Below are 13,296 nucleotides of genomic sequence, written 5' to 3'. Positions count from 1 at the left end.
CGTGTTGTGTCATTGATCAATAAAATAATATATTAACATAGGTACACAATAAACAATAAACTCACAATCGCAGCTTTTAGACAGTTTAAAATAAACTACCTTTCACTCAAGCCCGGATTAAGGGGGGGGCCAGGAGGGGCCATGGCCCTGGGCCCACGGATATTAAACAAAAGTGGGCCCTTGGCGAATAGTACTTTTTTTATTAAATCAGAAATATTTGGATATAGTAATAATAGTATATTTCGTAAATCAAAACTCAAAAGAAACATGTAAAATATAATATATTAAATGCGATAAAATACAAAGATTTGCAATGATAATAAATAATAATATAAACTTATATCATTATTATTATTATACATTAACGTTTCCTATAAGCTATACGCCTATACATAGAGTACTCTGTGGTGGGCTAAATACTATATTGATAATGGATATGGAATATGGATATCACCTATGTTATTATTATGCTATCGACTATCGTCTATTTTTAGCAGGATGATAATGATAATGCAATGGAATTATAGGAATCACGAGTACAGTCTGTACTACAGTGAATACCGTCGATTACGATTTACGACGGTTGAAACATCATTACTAATAATAGATTTAGTTATCAAACTGTTTTTGATGATAAAACATATTCCTCAATAATTATTATTTATTAACCAGACGAATTCTATTTATGTTATTTTTCTACGATAACAATACTGAAACAAGTCTTGTCTCTTGTATAGTCTTCAGTCGAAGTCATAATAACGTTTAACGTTTAACAGTGGTTAGTGTTAGTGTTTTGTTTTACAAATACAACTTATAACTTATATTATTGAAATTTGAAGTAAAAGTCGAATATGAGTGGCTGTAAAAAATATTTAAGCGGTGCTCAGAAGAGAAAAAAGAAGAAAGAAGATCTTTTAATGACATCTGCTGTTAAGTGCAATAAAATAACTGGATTTTTTTCTTTAACTAATGAAAGTGACGATAAACTAGTTTCAAATGTTATAGAAATAGATCATAGTATCTCAAAGGAAAATATAAACAATGAAACTAATATCAATTGTAAGTACCTTTGAATTTTAACTAGAATAATGAACGCATTCAAACAATAATATTTATAATTTATCATATTATATAACCCATGTTATGTTCATTGTTCAAACACTTAAGTTAAAAAATAAATGTATTTAAATAATTAAATATAATATATCAATATAATAAACATTTTCAATAATTATGTTAGGTATTGTGGATGGTACTGTGGATGGTATTGTGGATGGTATACTTGATGACACTATTGATATAAATAATCATTATAATATACCAGAAGAAGTTAATGCTATTAGTATTGCATGTATGTCATGTAAGTATATAAAATAATATATTAATAAGTAATTAGTATAATACAGTTTAAAATAGGTAAAGTATTTAAATAAAAGTATTTGATTCTTAAATACAAACACATCCAAGACCGTATTTAAAATACTTTCCAAATACTTTATTCGAGAAGTATTTAAAAAGTATTCTAAATACAATAAAAATATTTAAATACATTTACTCAAATACTTAACAAGACTGGACTATAATATAAATAATATAATACATTTTAAATTTAAATATTAATTTTTTTTAGATGATAATGCCAAAAATGTTTCCAGTAATTTAAAAGATAAAATTAATTTGCATGTTGACTTAAAAGAAACTGTTCAGACTGATCACTTAAACAATACTCATTGTAAGTACCTATCAAATATAAATTAATTATAGGTATCTATAGTTTAAATTTTAAATTATTTATTTGTAGGTTTATCACCGGCCAAACAAAATCAAAGTAATAATGGTCTTGAAAATACTAATTCTACTTGTAAGTATAAAAATTAATTTTTTTCACAATATTTGGTGGTTAATGTTTTATTTTCAATATTTGTTATTATTAAAGCTGTTAAGGATACTACGAATATTGGTACAATACATCATGCAGATATTGATGATAACAGCTTTGATGAATTAACCGTTAAAGATCCATATTTTTGGCCAAGTAAAATAAATGATGATTTTGTGGATTATTGTATTAAAAAAGGGCCATCATTTTTTCAAAATAAACAAAAATCGTATACTCAATCTGCACGCATTAGTGGTAAATATAGTACTTAATCATTATTTATTTTTATTGTTATTACTTGTTAAATTTTTTTAATAATTTTCAATAAAGAATTTTTTTTAATAAAACATTCTTATTACAATTTATTTATGTTTATATATCATTGATGTTTAATAATTAAGTTAATTTATTTGATTTTTAGATCATAAAAGACATTTAACGCCTGCAATGTTTGAAAGAACTTTACCTAATGGACAAATATGTGATCGGCTGTGGCTTTTGTATTCTCCAAGTCAGGGTTCAGTATTTTGTTTTATGTGTAAGCTTTTTTCAAAGAATCGTGAAAACTCTTTTGTAAAAAATGGGTTTGATCAATGGAAAAAATTTGAAAAAATATCATACCATGAAAACAGCATGTATCACAGAGAAGCAAATACTACATGGCTACTTCGAGAAAACTCATTAAATTCCGTAAATCAACAAATCTGTAAGCAAATATCTACTGAAACTCAATATTGGATTGATGTTTTAAAACGCGTTGTAGCAGTTATTAAATATTTATCTTCACGTGGTTTACCATTTAGAGGAGACAATGAAGTATTTGGAGTAAAAAATAATGGAAATTACTTAGGAATTCTTGAACTAATTTCTGAGTTTGATCCATTTTTGAAAACCCATATTGAATTGCACGGTAATAAAGGGAGAGGTCATCCATCATACCTATCTACAACAATTTTGAACGAATTAATAACTCTGATAAAGAGACGTGTTATTAATTATATTGAAAATGAAATCAGAGAAAGTAAATATTTTTCATTAATTTTGGACTCAACTCCGGATTTATCTAAGGTAGATCAAATGGCAATAGTATTAAGATATTGTACATCACATAATGTACAAGAGAGATTATTAGAGCTTAAACCTATTGATAGTCACAAAGGTGAGTCAATCTTTAAATTGTTAGAAGATTTTCTTAAAAATTCTAAACTTGATATTTTAAATTGTCGCGGTCAGTCATATGATAATGCTCCTAATATGAGTGGAACTTATGAAGGACTACAAGCATATGTAAAAAAAAAGTGTGATTTAGCTATTTATGTACCTTGCACTGCTCATTCACTTAACCTAGTCGGAGTTCACAGTGTGAATTGTTGCTTAGAAGCAGTAAATTTTTTTGGGTTTCTTCAGTCACTGTATAATTTTTTCAGTAGTGCTACTCACAGATGGAATATATTAACTACATCTATAGAAAAAAGTGATAGTAATCGATTACTAGTATTAAAATCTTTAAGTGATACTAGATGGTCATGTCATACAGAGTCTTGTAAAGCATTAATAAATAATTACACTAAAATTATTGAAGTATTAGAAACTATAATAAGTCCTAATAGTAAAGAAAATGAAGATACTAAAAGAAATGCTAGACCATTATTAAAAAAAATTTTAAAAAAAGAAACTGGATACATGGCACTTTTATGGAATGACATTTTAGAAAGATCCAACAAGACCTCAATACAGTTGCAAACAATAAATTGTGATCCTTTAAAAGCTCTTAATTTACTTATATCATTAAAGCATTATGTATCAAATTTGAGGAAGTGCAGTACATTATATGAAAATAAAATAAATCAACTTAGTCCTAAAATAAAAGAGAAATACTCCGATGAACAAGAGAGAATAAAAAAAAAGAAATTTCCAAATGACTCTGGTTGTAATCAGGTATCTTTAAGTGGTCATGACAAGTTTAGAGTAGAGACTTATTATGTTATTATAGATAGTTTTTGTTCACAATTAGAAAAACGAATTGAAGCTTATAGTTTTCTAAAAAACAATTTTTTGTTCATCACAAAATTACATGTTGTTTTACCACAAGATACTGATGAAGAAGAAGAAGTTAATAAAAGTCTTGAAAATTTTATTTTATTGTATAAAAAAGATGTTGATAATACTATACAAAATGAAATTATACAATTCAAAAAATATTGGTCTATCAGTAAACCTTCATATGATGACACACAAGATTATCTGCTAGATATTTGGAAGCATTTCAATGAAAAAAATCTATTACTTTCTTTTCCTAATTTGTATACTGCAATTAAAATATATCTAACCATACCTATTGCAAATTGTTCGGCTGAAAGAGCATTCTCCAAATTAGCTCGAATAAAAAACAAGTATAGAACAAGCTCTTCTCAAGAAAATTTAAATAGTTTTATGGTTTTGTGTTCAGAGAGTGATGTTTTGGAGGTAATTAATACCGATGATATAATTAAAGAGTTTGCTGCCCAAAAATCTAGAAAAAAATATTTTTAATAAAATTTTTATTTTTGTATTTAAAAAAAAAATAAGAAATAAATTGATGAATATATTTTTTTTTCTGAAATATTTTTATTTGTGGGTCACCAAAATTTTGATTATGGATATGGGCCCCTAAAATTGTTTGGCCCCAGGCCCAAAATTATCTTAATCCGGGCTTGCTTTCACTATAAACAAATCACGTGCACTTACGCGTGCAACCGGTAAATCACTATGCATCCAATGAATATTTAATAACTTTTTATTTATTTTATATTAATATTATCTTAACAGAACAACGCTCGGCAAAACTTACTTAAGTGTATGTCTGTGTGTATGTGTGTCAGAACATCGGGTACATACTTAAACGAATGATCTTTTACGATTTTTAAGGGTGATAGCATGCCAAACACGAGTAGCAGCGTGCCATACTTGCTCAGCTCCAGTATGAACAGCATCCGGTCAAGGAGGCAGAGTACATGTTCAAATAATTCTAGTACTGGCATTCTGCAGCAACTAGGTTCCGGTGTGGTGAAACAGTTATCCACTTTGCAAAATCCGGTAAGAATATTTTTATAATATAATATAGGTACTATAGTGTTTCCTAAATTTAAACTATTATTATTTCAATATCGCTTGTATAAGTCGTCAAAATAATATTATACATAGGTATTCGAGATGCGTGAAACTAAAATACCAACAATAGTTCCGAGAGCGTATAGATACAAGTATACAATTCTCAGTTATAGATATTTATCTACTGAAGGTGAATGTACAATATATAGTTTTACGTTAGTGCATATATTTATTTAAGGTATATAATGTAGTCTTGCGGGGTCAGTCTCGCCGTGGTTAAGATACAGATGTAACGATCGTTCATCTTCCTAAAATGCAAGTTTGGTATGAAAATAATCGAACTAATCAGTATTGGAACGAATACAGAATTTGAAGGTGATTTGAGATTTCTGTACCAGTTATAAAACGATCGGGTAAATGAAATTAAATAAATCGTTTTAGCAAAAATCTTGAGTCAAAAATTGTTTAGAATCTAAACTTTAGATACTATGCAAGAAACTTGTTTAGATATCTAAAAAAATATTTTTGGCATAGTCTATCGATAGTGTACAATATTTTAGGCCGTTAGGGGAAATTTTATTAAATTAAGAAATTATAGCACATGGCACGAGCATCTTATAGGTACAATGGCATAGATCTAGTAAGCGATGTAAAATATAAAGTTATATGTACATATATGAGTTTTATTTAAAGATAATCACAAACTAAAGAAAAAAACGATTTTATATTTGTGTGATTTCAGTATCACTCTGGTCGTCTTCTTCAGACCGTGACAAATGCTTATACACGGTTAAAAGTAGGCAAAACTTATGAAACCCAAGAATCACATGTTCGTTAGTTCCAGTAATTTTCCAAAACGCCTGATAAACGTAAAGAAATCCTAGATTTTCCAATTATCCATATATTATATTACTTAATATATTTTCAATAAGACTAAGAGAGATTCAGACAATTCACTTTTAATTTATTTTGTAATTACATAAATGTAGGACAAGCTCAACATCGACAACCACGCTGGTGATTTTTTTAACAAGGGATAATTGGTTTTGACTGCAGATTGGCTTAAATATGTATAATTATATAATAATATATTTATTAAATTTAATAAAACAAACGTTAACCCCTTTATAATAACCCTATAATACAGTAATGTATTAGGTAGATGAAAAATAAAACATCGACAAAGATACCTAATTAGCGAAATTAGTTGAAGTAATAACAGACAATTTAAAAATAATAATTATAAAATAAAATATAGTGTATTAGAACTTTAAGTGACACATAGATATCATATTTAATTGATCTGAAAAGAAATCAAAGTCAGCATGATAATTATTACATAAGGACATGGCTCTGACAAGTGGGATTTTTTTTTAAGTTAGTTGTATGAGATAAAATGCAAAAAGTGGGAAAAATCTGTGATAATAATAATATGCTTTAAATTGGAAATGATTTAATAAATACGGAGAGTTAATGTCGCGGTTGATCACGTTATGGACAAATTGAGTTGTACAAATGAATTGAGCCAAGTCTATTATATTATTATAATTATACCTATTCACGCTGAAAGTTAAATGAATGAAAACACCGTATACCATGACGTTGTCCCTAGAACACGCTGCAGCACTCCGCAGGTTTATTGAATTTTATTATGATTTTAAAAAACAAAAATACTATTAATAATTTAAACGAAATATTAAATGCACTCGGCTAGCACACAGCATGATGAAGTATTAATATTATACTAGGTAAAGTAGGTAGGTAGATATTATTATTGTTTGCCACGTCCGGAAATCGATTCTCTTACTATTATCGCATAGTCAGCTCTACAGAAATTAGATTATAATAATTATGCATTTGCGTAGGTACTTACTAAAGTTACTACTTACCCACGGAGGTTATATTATTCAACCTTTGGCCGATATATACAATAAACTCGATAATACAACTATAGATAGGTAGGTTTATTATAAATAATATATTTGAGACAGACGTTATTTGAATAGTTTAAAATCCAGGTGGCTGAGAAATATATAATATTTATACATTTATTGTAGTTTCTGCATACACCACGGGTGAATAAAAGTTCCCACACGAGATATAGCAGGTAAAAATTACCCCTGGATATCCATACGTAAGTTCCCACATGAAAAAAATTACACTTGTACGTAAGTTCCCACACGAAAAAAAATTATACCAAACACCAAGGCTGGGCAAAGAAAAGTAACTTAACTTAATTTAAAGTTAAAATTTTCTTATTTTCAAAATAAAAAATTTCAGACACATAATAATGTTTACCTAAATTGCTTATAATTTTAACTTTTAATTCGTTAATACTCAGCCTTGCCAAACACAAACTTCCTTCCCACTTTATTCAGACTTAGGACTGACAACTTAAACGTAGTTGGTGTGGTTAAAATTTGTTTTGTTTTTGTATTGCATAAAAAAAAGTCCAATTCAATTTTGAATTGAATCTAGTCCGTATAATATATAATAAAAATTAATAATATAATGTGTATAATATTTGTATATGTATAAAATAAAAATAATAATAGAAAAAATCAAATTTTATTAGGTTTATTGCGATAGCTCAAACACTTCAGTCATACTGTGTAGTTTTTTGTAAGTTATAATCTGAAATTTTATTATTTATAAAGTTTTGTTTTTCTTCTGTTTTTTTACTTTTTTTTTTTGAGGTCTATTTAATTCTGATATTCTTATCATTATATATGTATTTGTTTGAAACATTTTTAAAACTTCTATTATTTTGAATATATTAGGATGATGATGATAAAAATTTGAATTGAATTCAGAATGGAAACTTTCGCAAGCGTTTGTAGTAAGGCTTGTATCAGAACTAGCACTAGCCCAAATACTAGGGGGGAACGTACTGGTATCTTCGATGTAATGAGTTACTAAATAATCGCAAAATGCATTTATTTTATTATTTTCTGGTTTTTCAGCCATGAAACTATATACAAAACAATCATGATTGTAGATAGAATATAATACATTAAATTTTATCGACACATGGGAAAATACATATTGGTATATTTTTATTAACACAGTATGACTATATTGTAAAGTGTTATTAGATCAAACAAAATGAGATTTTAACCACACCAATTTCGTAATAATATAATAATAATATAATATAACTTGATTTAAATTTAAATTGATCTATTGTTCCAGAGTACGAATCAACCATATCGTCGAATACCTATTATTATAATATTATTTATTAAAAAAAAATATTGTGCACCGGTACCTACCTACTCATAAAAATAAATAAAATTAATATTTAATACCTAGGATTTTAATATTAACTATGAAAAAATAATTCGACCCATATACAAAACAAAAATACTCCAATTTATGACGAGATAATAATGTATAGAACTCGCTGGTTCGTTAAAAATGTAACAGTTAATGTTTATTATTATTTACGCATAGAACAAATATTTCATATTCGTGAAAACGCATAGACGTTTTAAAAAAAAAATTGTGATTTAATATACTTATTAATATAATATAAGATTTATCACACGATGGCGTCATTTCAGTTTATTAGGAGTGGTCAAAAGTTTTTACAACTGAAACAAAAAACAGATCGCTTTGCTCTCGACCTAATTTCCACTTACATTTTCATCTCAATACAATTCCCAATTTACATAACTTTATGCATGTCAAAAATAGCCTAGTTTTATAACAAAAAAGACGTAGAGGAACTAAATAATTATGGTACCTACCGCAATAGGGTCGATTTATATTTTTCAATAAAAATTTAACTGCAATATGCAAACCGAACAACAATTATTAGATATGTATGATTTGGTTTGGTATGAACCAAACTGAACCCTGCTAGTTTTATTGAAAAATTGAACGATTTGTAATAATATTACTACTTATTATACCATTGGTATATTAAGGTATATAAGAAACGTTATACAATGCACTATAAAAATATTAATTTAATGTTTTCTTTGTTATTTTTAGTACCAACTGTTTAGCGGCAACAAGTGAAAAGTCGTACTCAACTTATTGCTTAAATTTTACTGAACGGTCCGACGTCCCGTTTAAGTCTTTGTTTTATGTACAGCTGTTCCGCCAAACTCGAAACTGTATTATTGTACATCTATCAACAACATCATCATATTACAGCTAGAAATCGTCAACAATTATTATTACTACTATATTATTAATGTCATAATTCTTAAGTTTCATTATATTCATAATTTATTCTTGTTCGTTAAGTGTGATTTGTTTGTTGTTGTTTTTTTCGGTCTCTTCAACGAACCGAGTTATATGTTTATTGTATTATTGTTATTATTATTATATTAGATACTGTACGGTGTGTTCAAGCTAAGAGATAGTCTAAATATTTCATTTTGGTGACCTTGAATTTAAATGCAGTTTTCTGGAGGTAAAAGGTTGTATCAAAATACACGTTAGGAGACAATTTAAAATTTTGGAATATTTTGGTACGCACATGCGCAGTATAACCTAACTTAATTATTTTGCAAACAGCAACACTTATTTTTTTTCGGATGGAATTTTTGTTTTAAACAATTTTTGTGTAAAAAATTTTTATCTAATTACAAAATTAACAAAGATAAAGCCAATATTTTCGAATAATCCGAAATTGTTTACTAACATTTAAACATTTTCATTTAAATTAATTTTTTTATTTTTAATTAGATCGACATAAACTTGAGTCAATTTTGATTTTATTGCCAAAGTTTTGTCAAAATTATTTTTTAAAAAGATAGGGCTGCCCAAATATTGTTTTAAAAATATATGGCTCTATTAAAAAAGTACAATGTTCTTGTAGATGAACGTTTTGGCCTTTTGAGAGAGTTAAAAAGAAAATTAAAAAAAAATTTTTATGTTCCTATATAAATATGTGTATAGTTTAGCTACCACTTATAGCTTATCAAAAAAGTCTAGATTCAATCAAACGTTACGTGACAAATTTATTAATATGTACCTAATAAAAAATTATAACACCAGCAAACTACAAGGAAACAAAAAAATGTTTCCTCCTTTGCCGAAGACTGTCCAACCATAATTGCTTACGTTTCTTGTTATATTTATAAAACATTTGCCTATCATAATTAATTTTAATAATAAATTGTCATAAATTATTGTTTTTTTATATTTACATATATTATTCAAAATATTTAACAAATTCCTAATGGAGAGTCGCCCCCCTAGAGTCTGCTGAAGCACACTGTATAGCATAAATGGTACGATTATGTTTAAAGATATTTTATGCTAATTATTTCAATAACTCTTGTCTTAAAAGTACCTATAGAATAATCGGTATATAATTACAGTGTTTGAATATTGAATTCTTGATATTAAGCACTGCAAATGTATTAGTACCTACCTTATACATTTTTTTCAATAATCACTGGATAAACAATTCAATATTGTATAAGTTATATTATTATAAAATATTGAATTGTTAATTCAGTGATCATTATTGTCCTTTACGGCTTTACCATAAGATAAAACACATAATAAATTTCCGAGTTTCGTAAAAACTAAATCTACGAATTATTTTTGATACGTGTTCAAAGCAGGGACCTTGAAGGGAACCTTGATAATTTGTACGGTTCCCAGAAAAACTAAAATTTAGGTTTCGGTTTTTTTTCGGTTCTTAAAAATAAATAATTTATTACCTGTTTACTTAAAATAATATTCAACTCGTTTTTTCAGGTCGGAAACACTTTTAATAAAATGTAAAATTAACATATTAAAGTATAAATCACTAATTCGGAACATCCGTACCTACTACGAATGTCACTTCGCACGTATAATCGTCGTACCTACGTTCTCATCGAATCACTCAGCGACAAAGCGACTGCCCGTGCCTGCGCGTACGGTGATGGTATAAAGTAAAATATGTAGTAGTCACCTCGGCACATATTGCTTCACTGGCATTGGCGCATCTAGAGGGGGGCTTAGCCCCCCCCCCCCCACAATTATCCCTTATTGGTTTAGATATAAGCCCCTCATGAGTTATTTGAAATAAACAATTTTGTTAGCCCCCCAGAATTTTAACCCTACTGGCTTGACCTATGTCAATAATTTATAGCTTAAAATATTCCCGTCTATATTACATATTATATATTAAATAATATTATATTGACGACTTTCTACAATATACGATAATACCCAATTAGCAATTTGAGATAGTAACTTTGTTCTGATTAATAATTGCAATCATAATCTATTGTAATACACTATGCGTCATAGCGATATATTTATTATATATTAATAATTAATAGAACACCTAGCAAATTTGCTAGATTTTGTATAAATATAAGATTGTGTTTTATGACTTAACGTTATTCACATATCCATTTATATATTTGTTTTTTTTAATGTGATTGCATTAAAAGTAAATAAGTAGTATAAAAAATAAGAAATAAAGAACTTATCATTAATATTAAAAATAAATCGATATTTATGATATTCAAAATATTACATTCCAGTACCTACCTTTATCATTTTATTTGTAAATTTTAAAAATTCATTAAATATTACACATAAAAAAAAGTTTATTTGTGTAAGACTGTTACATTCTAAACATACCAATTTGATTAGATTTATTTATTTAGGAGGTTTCTTCCAACTATCATTTTTACTTGAACTGTTGATGAAAAAAAAATGTTCTGTGATATTTTAATATAGCATTTAGGCAGTGTTTTACAAGTTCCTTATAAAAAGAATTCGTTCCTTTGAAAAATGAACGAGTTCCTTTTTTAGTTCAAAATAAAAGAAAAATTCTTATTTAATCACTTATGTTATTTTTTTCATATGCATACTTCTTTCATTTTGAATTATAATATATAACTACAAGTATTATAGAGAGGTATATATTTTATAATTCTATTTTGAGATTTTCTTCAAAATTAAATTGTTGGCTAACGTATGCCGATTGTCTTAACGTCGAAACTCGATAACGATCACTAATATATTATTATATGCTTTATGCATCGTATGTATAGATTATCGAATTTGAATCATACTAAAGCAGATATTATAACAAATGCAACAAACACTGCATGGGATCCAGAAATTGGATTTAATAAAAACACAAAGCCATTTAATTTACCATGGAAAGTTCTCGAAGATTCAATTTACAAAACGAAAACACTAGAAAACACTGTCCTAAAACTGATAAAGGAATGACGGTAGGTGTATATTTACAATTTAGGTAGTGAACAGTGAACACTGAGGGTCGCACAGATGATGTGTATAACTTCAGCTCTTTGTTTTCGCCATTGTTTGACACTTGATCAGTGTTCTAAAAAAGAGTCACAAAATCAAATAGAATACAACACTGTTCACGAGCAATTCTTTAGAGTATATTATGTACGGATAAATAATAAATATTTATTTATTAATTTGAATATACACACTTACAGATAGTCCAGTGTTTATTAACAGTATGTTGATGAATCTTGAAAGATAGACTGTACAACGTTCATTTTGAACGGGTTCATTAGCCATTGTTTTTGGTGTAGGAATTTTCATTGATTTCGACGACCTATCGTAGTTGAGCATATCCAACGGATCGACAAAGTCGTCTTCAGAACATTTTAGGGTATACTCACTAGATAAACACAAAACCAAAACGGTGATAGAAATAACTCTCATTGTAATTTGTAATACCATTACACGCTAATAATAATAATAACGATAATTTTATAATTTTGCTACAAAACCGTATTATAATGAAGGAACGACACGACCCATAACTATTAACTACCAAACTAGTAACTAACTAACTAATAAGTAGCTATTGACTATTGAGTAATTTCAAAATAATAATATACTGGTTATGTGACAAAACAAACTGACAATGACATTGTCTCTAGATAAATATTGGATTTCCTCCATAGTCCTTATATTATTTATTATTTAATCCTCAAAATTTATAATAATCATAGATGTATATATACACAGTTCTATATATCTATGATAATAATTCCCGCCGTTATTTAAATAACAATCATAAGATAAATAAATAAAAATTTGTAATGATTGTACATTTGTACTTGGATATTGCCATATTGGTTATAAGTGTTATAACTATTTTATAGTAATAACAGTATTACATAATATGTATATTAGTAAATAATGCATATTGTTATTTTATTATCGTTTGACATAATTTATAACACTGAACACTATTATAATATTAAAGTTCGAATTTGTAGGCATTCGCGTTTTTATTATATTGGTCTAAGACGAAGTTACATCAGCTATATGCCATTTTATTATTATACTTACAATAAAATGCATGCAGTTTTGTT

The 13,296-nt window shown here is 27.3% G+C and overlaps 2 protein-coding genes across 2 annotated transcripts; one reads left to right on the top strand and one right to left on the bottom strand.

Moving 5' to 3' along the window:
* The first annotated feature begins 664 nt into the window (after positions 1 to 664).
* Positions 665 to 9,322, top strand: LOC132939718 (zinc finger MYM-type protein 1-like). The gene is made up of 8 exons (XM_061007047.1): positions 665 to 1,059; positions 1,241 to 1,360; positions 1,631 to 1,732; positions 1,802 to 1,861; positions 1,937 to 2,134; positions 2,301 to 4,345; positions 4,787 to 4,954; positions 8,966 to 9,322. Exons 1-8 carry the CDS (start codon positions 852 to 854, stop codon positions 8,990 to 8,992), a joined length of 2,928 nt encoding a protein of 975 aa, XP_060863030.1. The 5' UTR covers positions 665 to 851; the 3' UTR covers positions 8,993 to 9,322.
* A 2,721-nt stretch (positions 9,323 to 12,043) lies between these two features.
* Positions 12,044 to 13,205, bottom strand: LOC132939601 (uncharacterized). Its single transcript, XM_061006861.1, has 2 exons — positions 12,404 to 13,205; positions 12,044 to 12,284 (listed from the first exon to the last, which is right to left on the bottom strand). The coding sequence occupies exons 1-2, from the start codon at positions 12,653 to 12,655 to the stop codon at positions 12,084 to 12,086; spliced, it is 453 nt and encodes a 150-aa protein (XP_060862844.1). The 5' UTR covers positions 12,656 to 13,205; the 3' UTR covers positions 12,044 to 12,083.
* Between the last annotated feature and the right edge of the window lie 91 nt (positions 13,206 to 13,296).

Source organism: Metopolophium dirhodum, chromosome 2 (genome assembly GCF_019925205.1).
Source record: "Metopolophium dirhodum isolate CAU chromosome 2, ASM1992520v1, whole genome shotgun sequence".
Classification (NCBI taxonomy): Eukaryota; Metazoa; Arthropoda; class Insecta; order Hemiptera; family Aphididae; genus Metopolophium; species Metopolophium dirhodum.
Note: the sequence above shows the minus strand (reverse complement) of the source record. Positions and strands in the feature narration are given on the sequence as shown.

Excerpts from the sequence above, each read along its gene's own strand:
- LOC132939601 (XM_061006861.1), bottom strand. The coding sequence starts at position 12,655 with ATGGTATTACAAATTACAATGAGAGTTATTTCTATCACCGTTTTGGTT. Across the intron at positions 12,285-12,403 it reads TAATAAACACTGGACTATCT|AACACTGATCAAGTGTCAAA; the intron begins GTAAGTGTGTAT and ends ACTCTTTTTTAG.
- LOC132939718 (XM_061007047.1), top strand. The coding sequence starts at position 852 with ATGAGTGGCTGTAAAAAATATTTAAGCGGTGCTCAGAAGAGAAAAAAG. Across the intron at positions 1,862-1,936 it reads TGAAAATACTAATTCTACTT|CTGTTAAGGATACTACGAAT; the intron begins GTAAGTATAAAA and ends TTATTATTAAAG. Across the intron at positions 4,955-8,965 it reads TATCCACTTTGCAAAATCCG|TACCAACTGTTTAGCGGCAA; the intron begins GTAAGAATATTT and ends TGTTATTTTTAG.